At 35.1% G+C, this 22,635-nt stretch overlaps 1 protein-coding gene across 4 annotated transcripts in view; it reads right to left on the bottom strand.

Moving 5' to 3' along the window:
• The window catches only part of Smg6 (Smg6 nonsense mediated mRNA decay factor), a 245,437-nt gene that overhangs the window by 213,113 nt on the left and 9,689 nt on the right, over window positions 1–22,635 (bottom strand). For all 4 annotated transcript variants that reach the window (XM_089634886.1, XM_089634889.1, XM_089634888.1 and 1 more), the window contains 6 exons: window positions 22,210–22,464; window positions 20,847–21,024; window positions 7,050–7,312; window positions 6,475–6,669; window positions 2,985–3,344; window positions 517–1,003 (listed from right to left, as the gene is read on the bottom strand). In XM_089634886.1, coding sequence (XP_089491012.1) covers window positions 517–1,003; window positions 2,985–3,344; window positions 6,475–6,669; window positions 7,050–7,312; window positions 20,847–21,024; window positions 22,210–22,464 — 1,738 coding nt within the window. The remainder of the gene's footprint in view (window positions 1–516; window positions 1,004–2,984; window positions 3,345–6,474; window positions 6,670–7,049; window positions 7,313–20,846; window positions 21,025–22,209; window positions 22,465–22,635) is intronic.

Here is a 22,635-nt window from a genome sequence, read left to right as displayed (position 1 = left end):
TTTCAAATTTTAGTGATAAAGTCATAATGTTTGTGGTTATTTCATTGTTTTTTCTTGCATTTGAAAGCTAGGTACCTACATACCGATACTAAGATGCAATATTATCAGAATATGGTTTTATTAGTTTACTTGAAAGTTAGGGTTGTCTGACTTTTGTAAAACACAATCTAAAAGACACAGCACAGAAAAGGTCAATAACAAATGGTGCCATCAATCAAAAGTCAACAAATATTATTGCTTGTGTTATTCAAATAAACTCAATTTCATTTCCAATTTCAAAAATTTGACTATCGGATGTCAAATGATTGCAGACCATCATTAGCCTAGTATTCACATACGGACATGTCCAACAGACAGCTCATCCTGAAAACTCATGCTCGGCCGGACATGTACGCCTGTGAATCCTAGGTTACATAATTCCAACAGACTAATTGGATTAAAAATTCTTGCAAAGGGTTGATAGACATAAATATCAAAAGGAATAAACAAAAATATTACAACAAATCTCCAACTCACCGCATAAACTGCCAAAATGGCCAGCTGATTATAGGGTCGTCCATTCTTTGGATTGATCTGGTGCGCCTTGGTGTACCAATTCTTGCTCTTGGCGTAGTTGGTCGTATCATTTACCTGCTCCTTGTACCTGGCCAGGTCCCCGAGGAACAAGTAAATCTTCTGGGCAGAGATCAGAGCAAGGCTGACGAATCCGGAACCCTTTGGAGCAGTCCTATAGTTAATGTTCAAATACTCCTCGAGTTTGAATTTGTAAGTGACTTGTAGTGTTTCGAGGAGGCTTTCGAAGTAAGAGTTGCCATCCTTAATTGTGGCATTGATCATTTCAGTGTATTGACTTTTGTTAGCCTCGTCTTGGGTGATGGTTTTACGTAGTACTTCAATCATGCTGTAATAGAGCATCTTCCAGAAATGGTGCTCCACATTTTCTGTTTGGCAGAACTTTATGTCAGTGGTGAGGAGGGTTCTTAATGAGTGCTGCAGGAATTGTCTAAAAATACAAAAAAAATGATTTAATAATATAACCGATTCCGCTTAATTGGGACACATCGGGACCAATTATCCCGAATAAGCGATGGTACATAGTTCAAATAATGTATAAGAGTATTAATTATTGAACTATTCTTATATGTATGCTGCATACGTATTACATTTATTTGAATTTGAATGTGTTTGTGAAATTTTTGAAAAATACATAAAAAAATATATTAAAATAATTATTTATTTATTAACAGACATCGTCCAAATTACAAAATAATAACACGAATACAGAAAAATGAAAAATACAGGAGTAGACAAAGGTACATGAAAGCAAAGACATAAGGCAGATATAATATAAGAAAATAAAGTGACAAGTCGAATCAAGTCAAGACTACGCCGTGGGTCAGGACCACGGCGGGACACTTAAAATATTCCGTCACTTGTTTAGCGAGCGGCAAAAATCATTCAGACCTATCCCAAAAAAGTTAAGGTTTTGACTTGAGTTGACCAGTCTACACATTCTGGACAATAGTGAATAATATCCAAAATTTGTCGAATGATGGTTGAGGAAGAGCAGTACATTATTTCTGAGTCTGTGCGAGGGGATATTGAAAGGAATGAGTTGCAGTAGAGTAGGTGAATCAATAATACTATTTATAATTTTGAAGAAGCAAATGAGGTCATTTCTTTCCCGACGGACTTCCAAAGGAGAGAGGTTTAGAGTTAGTTCAATTTCATCATATGAGTATTTGCCTTTTTCTAATCCTAGCCTCCTAGCAATCCCTCTTAAGAACCGATGTTGAACAGATTCAATGCGTCGAATGTGGACAGCATAAAAAGGAGACCAGATAACACAAGCATATTCAAGATGGGGGCGAACCAAGGAGCAGTAAAGAGTTCTAAGGGTATTTTCGTTTTTGAAGTCCGAAGTGATTCTAGTGATGAAACCAAGTGGTTTGAGGGATTTATTAACGATTGCAGTTATGTGATCTCGAAAAGAAAGCTTGCTATCAAGAGAGACACCAAGGTCTTTAATAGATGTAACAGTTGTTAAGCAAATATTATTAAGTTTGTATTCGAAGACAATCGGTTTTTTTGATCTATAGAAGGACATAATTTTGCATTTATCGACATTTAGTTTTAAGCAATTAATTTTACACCAATCATAGAAAGAGTCGATATCCGATTGGAAAAGAAGGCAGTCATCGTGATTTTTTATTATTTATTGTATACATATGACTGGACTATTTATACAATAATTTACTTGGATTATTTATACAATAATTATGTATAAATAATACAGGTAGGTACAAAAAAAATCATAAACAAACAATAATTACACATTTTAATAACAGTAACCCAAAAAATGATTTCTGACGGGAGAGTGTACTACAAACTGAACAACTTAACGTTGACCAATGTCAGCGAACAGCAGGCACGAGCGAAGTCTACCGAATTACTCGAATTAACTTGGAACCCCCGTAAAACGGCCCATCCTCTCCCCTCACCCGTACCGCATACCGCACGCCCGCTCTTCTTAATTAAAATTTGTTTACTAAGACACTTTTTGCATTGACTTTAGATGGGAATTTATCCTAATTAAAAAGATATTGTCCCAGATAACCGAAGTAAATTAGTATTAGTTTCTTTATTTGGTGTCTGTTCCTTGGGGATTGTCCCAAATAATCATCCGTTCCGATAAACAGGTGTACCAATTGAGCAGAATCTAATGTACATACATAAAAAATTAAAATAATTTTTTTTTTAAAATACAAATTTCAAAAAAATATCAGGCAGTAGTGAAGATAGCGTCAATGAGGAAAGACTCTTTCAAGAATCAATAGAATTTCCCTTTTGAATCTCTCCTCGGTAATGCAAAATACATTGATATCAATAGGTTTGGTTCAGGAGCAATGTACTCCTCTCCAACGGGAGAAACTTCGATGTATTAATGAACCCTCTTTACTTAAAATGATATGATCAGTAATTACCGTATGAGCATGATCCTCTCTGCATCCCTGACCAGAGTGTTATTCTTGAATATCCACTGCAGCTGCATATCCGCCCTCTCCACTTCCCTTATGAGATCCTGGTTGTGGCAGGACCTGAAGTTCTCGGAATTGACATCATAGTACAGGGGCCTTCCCCCTTGTTGGGGAGCGGGTGGCCCACTGGGCTCGCTGTGGGAGGCGGGGACCGCAGGGGGATTGGGTGCAGAGCCCAGGCTGTGGGGGCCCGAGTGGGATTGGGACACCACGATGGGCTTGCCGGGGTTGAGGGGGTTAAACAGGGTGCGCTGAACCATGTTCGACTGCTGCGGGCTTGTGTTGTTGACGGTTTGCGGAGGATTCCTAGAAAAAAAATATAGTTAGATACATTGGAAATTTTAAAAAATGTTGGTTGCGCCGGTTTGCTACCTACGTAGCATTAATTTGTTTCATACGTTGAATGTGTTCCAATTCCAAATCCAATTTCCTGAAACCCCTACCAACTACAGACAAAACTCAGTGTGAACGCGACGCACTGTACGAGAAGGTGTCCTTGTTGAAAAACGCACTGCAAACTATCGAATATCACTCATGCACCCGCAATCATATTGTGCATCCAGTCAGTCTATATCCATATGTGTTTTAAATGACATTTATATGCATGCTGTCACCAACCAAGAAGAGGAATTCAGAAACCAGAAGCTGATAGAGGTAAGTCTGTGGAATTTCCCATTTACTTCTACTTCTACATAACTACATCATAAGACAGCTCAACTTTATTGTTTTAACCGCACCCGTAAAAATTAACGGAAATAATTGAATCAGCGCAACCAAATGTCATAAAGGATAGGACTTTTTGTATCACAAAGTACAATAAATAACATTAGCTAAAGGGGGAGAGATTGTTATACCAACCAAGAAGAGGAATTCAGAAACCAGAAGCTGATAGAGGTAAGTCTGTGGAATTTCCCATTTACTTCTACTTCTACATAACTACATCATAAGACAGCTCAACTTTATTGTTTTAACCGCACCCGTAAAAATTAACGGAAATAATTGAATCAGCGCAACCAAATGTCATAAAGGATAGGACTTTTTGTATCACAAAGTACAATAAATAACATTAGCTAAAGGGGGAGAGATTGTTATACATACATACATTTGATAACCTTTCCCTTACTGTGCTAAAAAAATACACGCGTTACGGTGATGTGTAGTCAATACACATCTCAAAATAAGCGATTTAATATCGGAAAAATATGAATATTCATAGCTAATCGATTATGTTTATTATATTTTATATCAAAAGTGATAATAATTGTAATTTAATTGCTGAAAACATGAAAAAACCATCGGCATATGCTAAAGAAACGTGCGAGGGGTCCACATCTAACGACGGTTCGCGGCCAACTGGCTAGCGGCGCAGCTGGCACAAACACAGCTGTGCGGTCGTAGGTATCGATGGTCTAAATCAAAAACTACAACTGCAGAAGTGTGGATGTCTCATATTCCCGAATAGCGAATTAAAGCGGGACATCAATAGCGTGTTATTTCCTCGCACACTCTTCGCGTATTAGTATCACACGGTTGATTGTATTGGTGTATTTGTTCCCGATTTTTAACAAAAAACTCTGATTTTCAATTGAATTTGAAAACTATTTAATATATTATTTTTTAATTCAGTGCATAAATGTATAACGGAGGAATACCTAAAATCTGAACCCAGAATTTATTATATTTATAGAGTTATTAAAGTTATTAGAAGCAATGTGTAGTAAATACACACCACAGATGAGGAAAGGTTAACATGTAATTGTTGGGTTATGTAATATAATGTGTATTTGTTGGGTTAGCTGGAAGAAATAGGATGTAACCTATAAGCTATACCCTTTGTACTCTTTTAGTGCAATAAATATTTTTTTGAATTTGAATTTGTTATACTTTACTAAAATACGCAAAAATATATTTTTGGTAAAATTTCTGTACTCCGCTTCTTAATATGGACAAATTATTTTAAATAACACTTAGGACGGGTTGCTTAATTTGAACAATTCTTCATATTTCAAAGTTAATTTTCAAGTTCTGTTATTATTTCAGTTCTGTCAATATTTCAGTTCTGTCAAGCAACTAGCCTATAAAGATATAATAACAGAACTTGAATAGGACTTTCACAGAACCCGAAAATGATTGTTGAAATTTGATGAATTGTTCGAATTCTCCAAAACAACTCGTCCTAAGTTTCGAGTTAATTATTATAAGAAACAACTATTTACATCGGAGGAGATGGTAAAAGATGCATTAAGGCGAAGCTTAATGCTAAATCACTATTTTGATTAATCTTTATAACGAATTGGTGTACATTATGAATAGCAAAATAAATACTTTAGATAAATTGAAGGTTTTCCTATCTTTTCGCTTGAGTAGAATACAAATAAAAAAATAAATTACTCAATAAAAAATGTAAATGTAAACTACTAAAAAAAATGTTGTTTCAATAGAAATGTATGAACGCATAAAGGAAACAACTTTTTAAAAATACAGTATAATAGCTAAGATTATCTGTGACAGTTTCATTTGATTAAATTTTTTGCTTTCTTATAAAATTATTTACAAAATAAATAAAAACCAGTTTTGTGCTTGAAATCGAACGTTTCTAGACTCCGTTTGTCAAGTGATTTTAATGCCTATTATCTACAATATAAGGTATACCAAGAATATACACATTTTTGGCTTGTAGCTTCCTCTTAAACATTTTTTTCATCAAAGTTCAATATTTCCAGTGTTTTGAGGTCATGTTTGATCTCAATTAGTATGATGTGACGTTTGCCAAAAGGTTCTGCTTCAATCGTAATTTCGAAATTAATGTTAAATATACCTATTGTTTAAATTAAATAATTAGACACTAGCCTGTCTCGACACAGTACAGACAAGTGTTATTTCATAAATTTGGGGACATAGAAGAGTATGGAAATGTTACTAAATATTTTTTAAATAACTAATTTATGTGCGGAGGAAAGACATTTGAAAAAATTAAATTTGATTATAGGGACACAAGATTAGAAATTTGAAAAGATAAAATACAAAATTCAGTGTTTAAAAACTATGGTAGGGAGAAATTAATGAGTGTACTCATTTCGCTAGAGTAAGGATGAGTTGTTTCACAGAATTTGAACAATTCATCAAATTTAAAAACGGAAGTTCTGTGAAGGTTCTATTTAAGTTCTGTTATTATTTCTGTTTAGTGAAACAACTGGCCAATAATGATTCACGGAACTTGAAAATCAACTTTGAAATGTGATGAATTGTTCAAATTCTGTGAAACAACCCGTATTAATATGACTCCACCAATTCTTTCTTTCGTATATAGATTTCCTGACTCAATGTAGTCAGGAAATTAAATTCACAAGGTACAAATTATTGAAATCAGTTCAGCATTTTTCCATAAATCTTGAAATATTGGTAAATTCACAGGAAAAGAATTATATTAACTCACCCTCTGTGATGATGTTCCATAGCAGTATCCATGGCCCTGTTTCTCTCCGGGGCCCCATCGTGTGGCAGCACCAGGATTCCCGGAGCCAGCCCCTTGCCTCCGCCTGCACTACCAGAACTATGTCCGTCATGGTGGCGTTCTGCTTGAGGGGGGCCAGAGTCATTCCTTCTGCGGGGTTCTTGGGTCTCTGAACGTCTATAGTAGGAAAGATTTTATTAATATTTTGAGACCTAACACAATATTTACGAGGGCTATAAATATAATTTGATTAGTTGGGAAAGTTGTTTTTCCCTGATATGAATAGCAATAATCTGGAGAACAAATCAAAGGTTCTTCTAGCTTTAGCTGGCGCAACGATATTCCTTCTGGAATTACCAATAGCAATGGCATGCAATAGGCTGAAAACCTGTGGCTACCTAACAAAAACAAACAATAAAAAGATATTAAGAAAATTCAACAAATTTATGATAATAATTGATTTTTTGAAAGAATTTGGTAAGAAACTTGTACTTACATGATGATAATAAATGGTGATAAAAAGATAGTCTTTATCACAAAGATTTTGTGTAACTTACCTATCGCTCTGCATCTCATCTCTCCAGTTGGAAGTGGGTGCCGGGGTAGCCCCCGCCTGGCCCCCCACACTCCTCTCGGAATCCTTCCTCCTTCTGCGTCGGCCCCCCACAACTCCAGGGCCCAAGGTGGAACCCCCTGGCCCACCCGGGCCCATGGGAGGGCCCCCCACTAGGCCAGGGGCGCGGAGAGGGGAGATATCGCCCACCCCGCTTTCCACACTTCCGTGACGGGAGCCGCGTTGTGACCAGCTGTCGCGGCGATTCTGAAAATATCATTAAATTGAAAGGCTTTATGAAGAATAAAAATATTTGTACATGGTTTTCAATATATGTATTAATTATTTTTAATATTATGTAATGAACAATGGTTTTTTTAATCTTTTGCACGCGGCCGTATCAACTGTTGTTACGGCAAAAAGTCTATACTCACACGCGGCCGTATCAACAGTTGATACGGAAACTTTGACGGCCGATATTCCAGCGCTCTTTCGTCATAAATGTATTTCTTGCTCGCTTGGACATTCGTAGAACTATCACGATGCTGACATCTACAAGTATTTCTCAAAAATAAAATTGTATTTCATAAAAAAAGATCCATAATCAAGTGCGCCTCTTCGCGCCTTTGAGTGCTTTAGTTCACAATTTTGTCAATGGATGGCGTTAGTACTAGTATGTTATCTGCGCTTGCGCGCGCCGAGTTGATTTGTGGAATCTGCGCCGATAACATTCTGTGTTCTGCTGTAATATTGAATTATTACGAAAAATTCAAATTAATTTGTTCACTTCAGAAATCATTTTTTTTTTTTGATTTCTTGTGTTTCGTCTAGCAAATTCAATTTTACTGTATCCACGAGTGACCATATTGTGCCGATTGCGCGTATTTTTTAACATTTTACTGTGTTACAAAACTGAGTTATTGACTTTACTATATACTTTATTAATTTAAATATATTTTGTTATATACATGTATTAGTTATATATTACTAAAGTGCGTGTTATTTTCGTGTTTTATATACTATTTCAAAATTTATTAGGAAACGTTCACAAGTTTTTAGTTTTTTTAATTCATTTGATTTTTCGGATAAAAAATGGCCCATAGTTTGGAAGATGATGAAATTGAAAATATATTGAACGTTTTGGATTCTGATTATGAAATGTCCGAAGATGAATTTGAACCTTCGGAACTTTCAGATACAGAAACTCAAGCGAATGAGTCTGTAAGTGAAGAAGTGCTACACTCCTGGGTGTCTGGACCTCATATTCCAATAGTACACGAATTTGATGATTTTCAATCCGGCGTTTCTGTACAATTTAACGAAAATTCAACAGAAAGTGATTTTTTTGAACATTTTTTAAATCGCTCAATTATGAATGAAATTGTTCGAGAAACAAACGACTACCATACTTTTCTTCTCATTTCAAAGGAATTTGGTGCGAAGTCACGAATTCATAAGTGGAAGGACACAAGTATTGAAGAAATGTATCTATTTTTTGCAATAACCATGCTTATGACAAGAAACGAACACTTGACTATTGAAGAGTATTGGAGTACAAATATATTTCTAAGTTCCCCTATTTTTGGCCAGATCATGAGTAGAGACCGATATCAATTGTTGTTGCAAAATTTACATTTCTGTGACTCAAATTCACTTCCTATAGATCGTCTTTATAAAATAAGGTTAATTTTAAATCACACCCGAACACTATTTAAGGAGTCTGTGATACCTTATGAAGACCTATGTATAGATGAAAGTATCATTGTTTTCAAGGGTAGGCTAATTTTTAAGCAATATATTCCATCAAAACGACATCGCTTTGGAATCAAAATGTTTGTTTTGTGTGATGTGAAAACTGGATACATTCTAGATTTCATAATTTACTGCGGAGAAGGCACGGAAATTACAGATGAACAAAACTTGGGAATAACCGGCGCTGTTGTTACTACACTCCTAACTGATTATTTTGGCAAAGGGCACAATTTATGGTGTGACAATTGGTACTCAAGTCCAAATTTATTCAATTTTTTGCATTTGAAAAAAACAAATGCCTGTGGGACGGTAAAAAAGAACCGGAAGGAAATGCCAAAATTTATTAAACTGAAAAAAGGCGAATTTGAGTCAAAAAGCCGCGGTCCCCTTTTAGCATTAAAATGGTGTGATAAAAGGGATGTACACATGCTAACTACCTTGCACGATAACTCATTTAAGGAAACCAGTAAAATAAATCATCAAACTAAACAACCCATTCGCAAGCCCGCCTGTGTCATTGATTACAATAAATCTATGGGAGCTGTTGACAAAAGCGACATGATGCTGAGCAGTTTATCCTGTATGAGGAAGACCATAAAATGGTATAAAAAAGTATTTTTTCACATACTTGACCTATATTTATTGAATTCATTTATTTTGTACACCCAAGTGACAGGTATAAAAAAATCTCTAGCAGATTTTCAATTGGCGGTTATTATGCAACTAGTTGAGAAATATAAACCAGAGATTTCTCAAATACCAGAGCCTAATACATCAGCCCACCTCAACCCGTTTCGGGTTTTGCCTAAATATGCCGCTAAGCATATGGCCGAATTGATTCCATCAACTGGCAAAATAAAAAAACCGCGTAGACGATGTCGTGTATGCCGATTGAAAAATAAAAAAATGCAGTTAACGAGATACGTATGTAAAGAATGTGGTGTGTCTTTATGTATCGAACCCTGTTTTAAAGTTTACCATAGTTCCAAAAAAATGTGACAGACAGAGATTCCTCTAAAGTGCTTAAAAAACAATATTTATTAAGTGATATAAAATTTATGTGTTATTTTTAAGTGTTGAGTTTAGAAAAGAGTTTGAGAAAAAGTTTTCAGAAGTAAAAATGATAAGTGATCATGGTGTCCCACTTATGTCTATCAACGCAGTGGCCTAAGTACACACACGGCGAGTGAATGGCGGGACCACATTCAAAAGATACGGTACGTCTTTGTATGAAATTTTATGTTTTTGTTTTTATAAACATCTAAGAGTGTTGACACACGAGGATTTGTTTTCATATTGTGGAGAATAATCTGTTCTGTCTATATAGTCCAATAAATAATGCCAGAATGCTATAATTTGACATTTAATTGCGTGCATAGGTATTTGAAAATGTGTACCGCGTACGGGTATAGATAAAACGGAGCAAATTAACGCGTTCAAAAGGTTAAAGAATATAACTGCAATGCTAAATACGTACCTTTTGAACAATACTACAGCTTAACCTTTTCACCGCGATCAAATGTACCGAAAATTACACCCGTACGCGGTACTCACTTTGAAAATCAAAACCTACCACTTGAAACAGCTATAAATCTCTTATTTCTAGACAGATTTATGATTTGCTTATCTTAAAAGCTTTATTAATGCTCTTGAAATTTGTTGAAACACATAAATAAACAATAAACCGCAAGATACAGATATAATATTATAAACAGTGACCCATCACAAGAAATCAACAAGAACTGTCGCCATCGCATGCACACTGCTATATTGTTTATAGTATTTACTTACCCGGTCTGATGGGATTTGGACCACTGCGCCGATATCATCAAAACACAATTATTTTTATTATTATATCTACTAACAAATAAAGTTTTAATAAAAAGTTAACACGAGGAGAAATATTTATAAGTTTTGTTTTTCATGGTAGTTTCTAAAACATGGCCACACACACAATGTCACATCGCACTCTGGGCATTTATACTGGGACATTTTCCTTTTTTAGAAATGGCGCACACTCGGCAGGCTCGATGAAGTTTTTGAGAATTATTTCCCTTTATTGGGTGGGGCATATGTTTTGCTAATGCCTTAGCAGTTAGTCTCAGAGGTAAATCGTGTGAAGAGCGAGAATGAGGCTCAGATCGGGAAGTTTCATGATATTTTTGCAACAATTGTCGTATTACGGCTAATTGGAAATCTGCTAAACTAACATTTTTATTTGTTGATTTAAGGGGGAAGTATCATAAATAGCGCTAAACATCACTTTGTATTTACCTAGTAAAAGGAATAGCACTAATAATTTATCTAAAAATTCTATAGGGGTAGTTAGAAAAATGTCTTATGTTACCAGTGAATTAACTTTTTTTATCGTAAACTTTTTTATTCTCTATGAAATACACATTGCAACTTTACGTAAAACTTCAAAAATGCCTTCGCTGGAAGCAGAATAGCTCCTATCAGAGAGATTTTTTTTTTAAATCCATCGGTCATCTCAAAGTAAATATGATACAGGTCATTTTAAATAAATAAAAAACACTTTAACATATATGGATTTTTGTTGTGATTCAATTAAACTTCCCGAATATTTCAATTATTTTCCGTCATACAAAATCCTATGGATGAAATCATTGTCCATGGCTTGACCGAACACCGCTAGTCACTGTCAGTCTCGAGGTGAATTCGGAAGTGAGAGTACGCTTATTTTGTTTATTCTCCAGTCCTCGGCCAACTTTCAAATTTCTAATAGGAATCCAGAGGAGATTGGTGCTATAGCCAAGGGGTAAGTGGAAATAAAATATTATTTATTTTGTAATATATAATTTGAAACTTGTTTTACGGTCTCAACTTTTTTTACCTTTTTCAGGTACCAATACGTAAATAATAAAGGGGCACATAAATGGGAAATAATAAAGGGACTCGCGCGTACAGCGCCGAAAGAGACCGCTCCACTGGAGGAAAAGAAGAATAAGGTTTGTCAAAATACATCATTCCGATGGACACGTTTTCTACAAATTTTTAAAAAGGAGTAGGTGGTGGCTTGAACTCGGATCTAATTTCAAAATGCATTATTTCGGCATCAATCATAAATTTCTCCAGTTCTCTACCGATTTAGTTCAAAATCGGGATTAGGGAGTTTGGATGTGCACTGAACTCGGATCTAATGTCAAAATGCATAATTTCAGCATCCATCTTGGATTTCTTCAGTTCTCTACCGATTTAGTTCAAAATCGGGATTAGGGAGTTCAGATGTGCATTGAACTCGGATCTAATGTCAAAATGCATAATTTCAGCATCCATCTTGGATTTCTTCAGTTCTCTGCCGATTTAGTTCAAAATCGGGATTAGGGAGTTTGGATGTGCATTGAACTCGGATCTAACGTCAAAAAACATAATGTTGGCATCCATTTTGAATTTCTCGAGTTTTCTACTGATTTGGTTCAAAATCGGGATTAACACCTCGTATGCCGGGCCCGCATATGCGCGGCCCATACAAATTTAAAAAAAAAAAAAAAAAAAAAAATTTATATGCGATTTTAACCCTAATGTACAAAGAATTTGTATGGAGAACAAGGTCTTAATCGCTTGAGCTATTCTCGTTCTTTACGCATCATATTTCAGAAACACTTGAAGCTTCTTCCACATCTAATTTTAAATTTTTCTGTGGGATGCCAACTCAACCAAAAATAACGGTCAAAGCAGGTCAAAGTGAAACATCGCGGTTCTATTTTAAAGTGCCAAAACGAAGTAATTTATCAATAAAACGTAAGTAATGTTTTTTTTATACATAGTTTATTGTTCACGGCATGTGTTTCGGTAAATTTAAAATACGAAAACTCAAAATAACCGACAAAATATTACCTCAAAGTATACGCCATGTTTTCGTGATAAAAATGTTCGTTTTATTTCTAGCTATGTTCCATCATATATTGTGTGATTTGCTTTGTTTCGTATCTCATTTTGCAGATAAATCAATTGAGAACATATATCACAGCCTTTGATTTGTCCATATTTAGTTAATATTTTACAAAAAATAATATTCTAATGTCCTCCGCGCTAAAAAAGTGTCGGAGAAATTTTTTGACGTTTCTCCATCAATATTCACGTAAATATTGCCTAATCTTATAAGGATTGTACATTATTATGTAAAGAAAACTATTGAGATTGTGTATAAAAGCCCTAGTTTCGTCAATATTTAGTTAATATTTTTTAATTAAATAAATACGAGACATCGGAAACCTGCACAAATACACGTGAACTGTTTATATGTATGTGTGAGAGGCCATCTTGAAATCATATCCGCGCCTGCGTAAAACGCACTTCGATCTGCGCGCGCAAATATGAACGATTTTTACAAATTCAAATTTTGTATGGGAGCTACAGGGTTCTTACAAAATACATGATTTATTAGAAATATTTATTTCTAATAATATTTATTAGAAATATTATTTTTTATTTATAAAAATGGTGATAAATAACACAAAATTAGATCAGTTATATAGGGTGTGCAAAAAAGTACTAACAAACTTTTTTTTTGTTTAGGTATAAAATATTTATACGCGTATTGATGATTATATTATATAATGAAATACATGATTGTTTCTATTGTTATAGAATGGAGATTCCAAGACCGTCGACGGAGGAACAGACAACAGAAGAAAGATTTTCAGTAATTGCGACGGTATGTTGTGTATTAGTAGTAGTTCTATAGTGGTTGTACGCTTCATCCTTTCCAAAATTGAAAGACATTCGTGTAACAATTAATGTTTACAGTTTCAGATTCCGGGATGGCAGGCTGACCCGAGACCATCAACCTCCTCTACGCATCGGGCTCCAAATACTCAGGTAATTATAATAACACTTGGCTAACTTTTACAGCGCCATTTTTGTCTTGTATTACCTCAAGGACGCTTTACATAGCTGTATATATATTTTTTTTCTTTTCTTTCTGTCTATAGGAAACCGACCACATCGTTGCGGAGTTCTACGGATTCACTGATAGCGAGGATGAATCCCTCGCCGGTGATGTAGAACTTCCGTCAATGGTGGATATGGATGTTCCTGAGGATGAGTTGGAGCCTTTGGAGGAGGGGGAGGAGGAGAATCCAGAGGAGCAGACCTTCACCTGGTCCGAGGATTTCTCCACCTTCACGGGTCAGCGTGAGCATTTTGCCGTCCTTCAACCTGGCCCATCACCCGACGTGTTCCCTCCGACAGTCGCTACATCTCCATATGACGTCTTCTCCAAAATATGGGACTTGGAAACAATGTCCTATATCGTGGAGGAGACCAATAGGCATGCATGGAGCGCACTGGACGAGGTGAACACTGAGGATGGACTGTTGGATTTAACAACTTATTCCAGGCTGAAGGACTGGCAAGATGTTACAGTCGCTGAACTGTATGTATTCTTCGCGATGCTTATATACATGTCCATTTGTTACAGAGCTCAGTTATCAGAATACTGGACAACAGACATTTTAGAGATGCCTAAATTTAGGACTCTAATGTCGCGTAATAGGTTTCTTCTGATAATTCGGTTCCTACACTTTGTTGACAATAACACAATTTCTAAAGTCGGTTACCAAAACAAGCTTGCAAAAGTTAAACCACTATTGGATATAATGAATGAAAAGTTTTCCAGTCTGTATACTCCCCACGAAGATATTAGCATAGACGAGTCCCTGTTGCTCTGGAAGGGTCGCCTAAGTTTCAAGCAGTGCATCCGCACTAAGGCGGCTCGGTTCGGCATTAAAACCTATGAGCTGTGCGAATCGTCAACAGGGTACTTGTACCGCTTTATTATGTATGCGGGGATGAATACAGAAGTCGAAGAGAACCATCTTGGGTTTTCGGGTAAAACTTCAAAAGTTGTACTCAAACTCATGGAGGGGCTCTTTGACAAAGGGTACTGCCTCTACATGGACAATTTTTATAATAGCATGCCATTGACTAGGTACCTGAAACAAAGGAATACCGATCTTATCGGTACCCTCAATCGCCGCCGAAAGATGGTACCTCAAATCATTAAAAGCATGAAGAAGAGTGTGCCACGGCTTACCATCATTGGTAGACACTGTGGTGACATGTCAGTCGTTGCCTGGAATGACATTAAAATTGTCACCATGGTGTCTACCTACCACAACAGCGACACGGTTGAGGGTAAAAGAGGGTTAGAGAAATACCAAATGCCTCTATCTGTGCTCCAGTACAATCGCTTCATGGGGGGAGTGGATACCAAAGATTCGCTGTTATCCACTTACCGCATGGAGAGAACGCGGGGTTACAAATGGTACATTAAGGTATTTCGTCGCCTGCTCAATGTCAGCATCCTGAATAGCATGGTGATATTTAGGCAGCTTCACCAAGAAGACCCAGGGAAGCCAATATTGCACCGCGCATTCAGGATGAAATTGGCATCTGAGCTTCTAGAGCGACACTATCCCTCTTTGGTTAAACCCGCACCGAGCGCTTCCATCGTCGTAGCCACTCTTAGGTTAAATCGTTCTCTTGATCATTTTCCAGATGAAACCCCAAAGATGGACAGTAAGAATCGACGCATTCGCAGAAGGTGCTTACTATGTTCACATCGTAAAATACGCAAGGATGTTTCTACGATTTGCGTAGCGTGCGATGTTTTCCTTTGCATTGGGGCGTGTTTTAAACAATACCACACTTTAGAACATTTATAATTTTTTTTTTCAAATCGTTTTTTTCAAATCGTTTTTTTCAAATCGTTTTTTTCCATTTAGATTCTTTTTTTTATACAAAATTTTAAAAATTGCCATGAAGAGGAAATTCATCATACCTAATAGTGGCAGTCCCATAATTACAGTTCAGGAATTGTATCGCTATTTCTTGCATTAGTGTTGTTGTTTGTTATAATGTTATTGTTTGTTATAATGTTATTGTTTGTTATAATGTTATTGTTCTTTGAATGTTGGTTGCGGTTGTTATTTGTTGAATGTGTGTTATCATTTGTTACTTGGATTTTGTTATCTGTGATTGTAATTTGGCACTGGTTGTTGTTATTTATGGTTTTAATTATTTATTGAATGGGTGTATTTGTGCATTATTTGAATAAAAATGTTTACTGAAACAAGTGCATTGTGCATCTTTGCATTGTTTGAATTTTCGTTTCCATTCATTGTATCTTCCACTTTTGAGGAGGACAGAAACAGTGTCTAAAAATTTGAATATTATAATAATAAATTTATGTATGTGAAAAATGATTTTTTTCGCAGTCTCTCGACCAAAGATTAAAAAAACGTGTTTCATGTACCTGTTCTAAAACTGAAATAAATATGATGAAATTTTTTTCTTATTTATTTTTGAACCACACAGTATCTGAATTTAAAAAACGCATTTAAATAAATAAATAAATATTAATAAAAAATATATTAGAAAATTTTATTTTTATTCCCCGAGTCATGATTTTTTTGTCACCCTGTTCTTTCAAACACATCTGTATACATGGGCTGGCCGCCATTGTCCGCAACCGAATTCAGAGCAATGCAAAAAGATCGCGAATTCTTCTAAGGTAAACTCTTACTTCTTTCATTATTTTTGATATAAATTGATTGTGGACATAATAGATTTGAGGTATCATCAGAAAGATAGTTTTATCTACATTATTTTGATGTAATTTTTATAATATTTCACCCAAGAAAAGTGATGAGAATTTACTTCGTAAGAAATGTCAAAATTTTTACGTCCTAATGAATAGTTTTATTATTAGCATTATTTATTTACAGGTTTCTTGTACAAAATAATATTATTAGTAACAACAGTTGTATAAACTACCGAAATCTGGAAGAATTGTTATCATATACTTATAAAATACGACACAAAAAAATTTTAAGTGGACACTTGACGTTTGATTTTTTTTTTGAATAAATGAAAATATTTTACATTTTCAAAGAAGTGTCAATGGCATTACTTCTTCGAAAAAACCTTTGGATTATTTTTTTTCACGAGGGGTGTCTATTCAGGTTTGTGTAGAAATAAAAAAATCAGTTAATTTTCTTATGAATATATTTTTTTTACATTTGTTTGCCGAATGGGAAAATTTTTACACATTTTTTTTGTTAAAGTTAGCTATTCTGGGAAAACTTGTAACAATATTATCATGTAATATATATGAATAATAAGATACATTATCTGATAAACAGAAAACAATCGCAAAATAAACAATTTCTTTGTTTTTAAACGGATGTTTGACCAAAAGGCAGGAGAGTAATTTGCGCGCGGTTTTTTTCAAAAAAGCTTGGAATTTCCGGGCATACAACAGGTTAAGGAGTTTGGATGTGCATTGAACTCGGATCTAACGTCATAACTTCAGCATCCAGCTTGAATTTATTGAGTTTTCTGCCGATTTGATGCAAAATCTGGATTACGGAGTTTGGAGATGGACTTTGCGAGACTAGTGTGAAGGTGTTTTCAACGATTCTACCGATTCCTTTCAAACTGTCGCTAAGATTGGGAACAATGTCTATCAGATCCATTGATAAATGCACTGAATTTCGTTGATGGCTAATTCCGAGTAGTAGTATTATAAATAAATTATTTTTAAAAAAAATATAAATATATACAGGGTGTCCGGAAACTCGTAGTACAAGCGGGAAACTGGTGAATCTAGATCACATTTGGAGTCGATTTTGTAGTATATTTTTTTTTTATTTGAGCTTTCGTTATCGAGTAAATCGAGTTTGAAGTTGATTTTTTTTTTTTTTTTTTTTTTTTTTTTTTAATCAAATTCTTATAAATTATTACTGAAGATCAAAGTACCCAACTAATTAAAACTATTTGAAAGTAAAACAAATGAAGAAACTCGGATTTGAAGCATTATTTTGAAATCACCCTTCATTTAACCCGGTGTAATCATAAAATATTTCTGCTCTGCAGGGTTAAAACATCTGTTATTCAACCCTAAACACCAGAAAAAACTTTAACCCTAAAATAGCCGAAAAATATTTTTTTTTGGTTTTTTTTTTTTTTTTTTTGAAAATGCTCAAATCAAAAAACTTTATGTTTTTTTGGGTTCCCCATGTGGTGTAGATTCTCCAGTTTCCCGCTTGTACAACGAGTTTCCGGACACCGTGTATATGAGAGAGAGAGAAAATAAATATAAAATAATATATTACCGGTAATATGCATAGTAAGAATTATAGTGTAATTTATACAATGTACAAAAAACTTTTTTAATAGCCTTAACCACAAAGAAAGCCAAAGTTTTGGCACTTTTCGAGGATATTATGCTAAAAACATGAAAAAAGTATTTTTAACCAAGACATTTAGATAATTTTATATCAATTTTTATCAACTTCTTTATATCTACCATAGACTGTGTTTTTTTCTTAGTTTATGTACTTCATTCTACTTTTTTGTATATCTAAGTTAATATTGTAAAATATATTCTTTCCCGAGTACAAAAAAAACATTGAAATAAATTTTCAAATTACATTCATGATTTACAAATAAACTTTTTTCCATTTCTATCGCACTAAATATATAATCAAAAAATATTTGTCGTAACTTAATTTTACGTTTTCCCTTTTTTCATACCCATTGCTTTCTGGTAATATTATATTTAAAAAAAAACAGTTATTGTCATTACACAAACCATACAATCAAATTTATGAACCAAAAATCTTTTCCAAGTCAAAACACGATTAGATTCTATGTAAAAAACTGAGACGTCAAAAAAGGTCCAGGGCGTAAAAGATGTGACTGTATATCCATTATTTTGCTAGTATGATTTTTATTCTGTCAAGTTGTATCCATTATTTAGTAAATAAATATAAATTTTATAAAGCATGTGTATTTTTATTTCGTATTTTATCAAAACCGTGTCAATCATCCCCCTATCTACTCAAAAGACGCAGGTGTTCTGGCGGCCGACCGATTCATTTACAAGTAGCAATAATACCTAACTGTACTGAAGTCGAGATTTGATACCGTCCCCTTAAAAGCTATATGAGAGTTCAATAAACACAGATCAATAATATGGAAGGCCACTTTTTTATACCACTTAATTGTTTTTCGCAGGCAATTAATACTACTTAACATCAAGTCCACTTTGTCAACAGAACCCATACACTTATTATAGTCTAGAACGCACTTGGGTTTCATAATTGGTTGACGAGTTTTCCAATCAACTTTTCCCGTCATGTCCATGGAGTCGTCATGTAAGGTTGTTAGCATGTGAACTTCTCTTTTATCGCACCACTTTAAAGCCAACAGAGGTCCACGATGTTGTGCTTTCATTTCACCCTTTTTAAGTTTATTAAATTTTGCCATGCCTTTTCGTGTCTTCCGCACCGTACCACATGCATTGGTTTTGTTAGTATGGAGAAAATCATATAGTTGAGGGCTACTGTACCAATTATTAATAAAAAGATTATGTCCTTTATTTAAATAATCTTGAAGTAGTGTCATTACTACAGCCCCCGAAACTCCGAGACATTCAGAGTCAGTTATGTCAGTCCCTTCGCCACAATAAATAATGAAGTCTAATATAAAACCCGTCTTCACGTCACACAATACAAACATTTTAATTCCAAACTGGTGACGTTTGGATGGTATATATTGTTTGAAAATTAAACGCCCTTTGAAAACAATTATGCTCTCATCGATGCATAAATTTTCATAAGGTATCAAAGTTTTTTTGAACATTTTTCGGGTATGGTCAGTTAGGATTTTAATTTTGTAAAGTCGGTCACCAGGAATTTGTGTGTCGGGGTTTGAGAAGTGTAACATTCGCAATATAATTTCGTAACGATCCCTAGACATGGTTTTTCCGAAAATTGTACTAGTGAGCAATGGGTCAGTGGACCAGTGTTCTTCGATAGTAAGATGTCGGTTTCTCGTCATTAACATTAACAGTGCAAAAAAAATGTACATTTCTTCGACAGATGTGTCAACCCATTTACGAAGTCTGGATTTGTGGGAAGGTTCTTGTTTTGATATGGTGGCTATGTAATATCGATTAGTTTCGATCACCATTTTTGTCACTATTTCTTTGTTCAAGAAGTATTCAAAAAAGTCAATTTCCGATGAATTACCAGAAAATAAAGTGGATGGATCAAAACCTGACACAAAATCATCAAATTCATGAACTATTGGAATAAATGGACCAGAGGTCCAAGAAGAAAAGCAGTCTGCATTTACGGTATAGTCTAAGTTAGGTGTACGAGAATCATGATCTTGGCTTGTCCCGGGGGCGTTTATTTCACTGTCACTAACTTCTTCAGTAATTGGTATATCTTGATCATCTTCACTTATTTCTAAATCAGAGTCCATGTCTAAAAATGTTTCATAAATTTCGTCTTCCGTAAGACTGGGGTTTGCCATATTTAAGGGAGTAGTTCAATTTTGATATATAAACGGTAAGCCTATAAATATAGACAGATATATTACTATTTAGGTTGTCCACAAAATTTAGAAATAAAATCACAAAATAAAGTCAATCAAAAAGTCTTGAGTAAAATTACTATTTTTAAAATACGTCACGTCACAAGTTCACAAACAAACGAAAGTCAATCAAAAAGTCTTGAGTAAAATAACTATTTTTAAAACACGTCACGTCACTTAAGTTCACAAACAAACTAATGTATCACAGAAAAATAAATTACTTAAAAAGATTCGCAAAATAGAAATCGGTCAATATTTTACATCGACGCATAAGTCCATCAAAGCAGATTAGATCACCTAAGAAATACTATGGATGACACAACGATTCAGCGGCGCGACATTCAAATGACTGAATGAAGATTTAACGAATCATCGCTTTCACAATGTTTTATGTAAACAATTTATTATATTTTAACCAGCAAACGCCAGATGTCAGTAAGAAAAAGGATTGAACTATTTTTTGGTTCAGTTATCTGCTAAAATTCGTCGCGTATTTACGTAGTATCAAGCCGCTAAAGTGAAACGCATGATATGATACGCGTAGCATGGGGGGCACGAATTATTTTCGCATGAATTGATGCGCGTAGCGGCGAAAAAGTTAATAAACCAATTCTTTAAAATTAAATTCGTTAAAACAAACCTGATTCCTGGAGTTTCGGGCAGCATTGGGGGGTGGAGGAGGCAGGCGGAAACCTTCGGGGTCTACCTTCTGGCAAGGAGCAGGTCGGGTCGATCCGTGGTGCGACGCTGGGGGGTGCGAGGGGGGACGCTCCCTGCTGCCGCCCCTCTCGCCACTGCTGGTTCGGGAATAACTGTACCTGGAATTATCAACATAAATTAAATAACTGATTTTTAAACCCAGTTCTATCAGACTGAGAGAAAGTAAAATGGAGATTTCCGGGCATTCAGTTTTGGATTCGGCAGAACTAATTAAAAAAATCATACCTCCGAATATTAATAAAGAAACATATAAAGTTACTGTGATTTACAGCCAATGAATCCACCAGTAATTCTTCGTTTATTTCATATTTGCAGGTTTAATAATTGAATGGTTTGCAGAAATTTAAAAATAAATTTGAAAAATTTGTCTACCCAAATTTAGGCAGCCATTGCTCAAGACTGAGAGCGATATATAGCAAAAATTATGCAATACAGTGATTGAAAATGCTTTTGAGACAGACATAAAATACCAAATGGGATAGAATTGCACCAAAATAAGAATTTACAATTTTTTTATTTCTTTGATAAATTGAAAATTCTGTGATAATTTCAGTTTTATCAAATTCACTAATAATTACAGACTTCCTGGTTTTCGCAGTCTGTGCCAACCCTGTTTCCTTTTATATATTTTTAAAATTATACTTGTCTATTAGAATTTTGGATGTGTGCAAGAATAAGTAGTCAGAAGGATAGAATAAGTGTTAAAAATAGTGACGTAAATAAAATAAATCCTGGTCGGTTAAAAGTTTTATCCTGAAGGCTTTTTTTTTACATGAAACTGCACTAGAGTCCCAAACTGCTCTCAACCATGTGGATCGAGTAAGACATGGCAGCCTCAATAGGGGTATGTTGTAAGGCTGAAGACAGTGGGGAGTGGAAGGAGATGGAGGAGAGGAAGGTGGAGAAGTACCTGGCTATTCAGATCTGGTCACCAAACTCGGCCAAAGCCATTTCAAGCAAAGTTTCAATTCTGAGTAGTGGTCTTACACCAGGGCGATACTGAGAGTATCTTCCACTCTGTGAAGTGCCGCAAATATACTATATATTATTTTAAATGAGTAAATTGTGAAATAACACAAATTAATCAAATAAACTTCACATGCGCACGCCGGGATTTGAACCCGTGACCTCCAGTTTGCTAGTTGAGAGCCTCACCCCTTGACCACGGAGGTCGTCATCTTTTCACAATTTCTTATCATGCTTTAATTGCCGTAAAAAAGAATTAGGAATAAATAAGAAGGAAAACTGTTTTTTTTTTTTTTTTAATAAAATTTAATACACACCGATCTCTGCTGTTTTCTCTGCTGTACTGGCTTCTATTCCAGTTGTTATTCCTGCTGGGGGGCCTATCCCCTTCGATGTAATCATTCCTGTGATAGGTTTGGCTGCCCCTGCCCTCGTTATTGTGGTTGGAGTTCTGGTGCTCTTGACTATCCCTGAAGTGGTCCCGGCCGCCCTGACTGTGCGGGGAGCGGTCGGATCTGCGGTTGACCACATCGTTGCTGGGCTCCCGTCTTTGACTACCCCTGCTCGAACTCCTAGAGTTGGTAAACATATTAATACAAGAAGTTCCTAGAATTTTTTAATTTTTATTTGAACTCGATATTACTGATGTAAATAGGCATAAAAAGAACTGCACAAACGATTTCAAATAAAAAAAAATAAATAAAAAATTTTAAATGCAAATTGTTAAAATGAATGAATCGATT

Source organism: Hesperophylax consimilis, chromosome 8 (genome assembly GCF_061612785.1).
Source record: "Hesperophylax consimilis isolate HC1 chromosome 8, BYU_Hcon_1.0, whole genome shotgun sequence".
In the NCBI taxonomy this organism is placed as follows: domain Eukaryota; kingdom Metazoa; phylum Arthropoda; class Insecta; order Trichoptera; family Limnephilidae; genus Hesperophylax; species Hesperophylax consimilis.
Note: the sequence above shows the minus strand (reverse complement) of the source record. Positions and strands in the feature narration are given on the sequence as shown.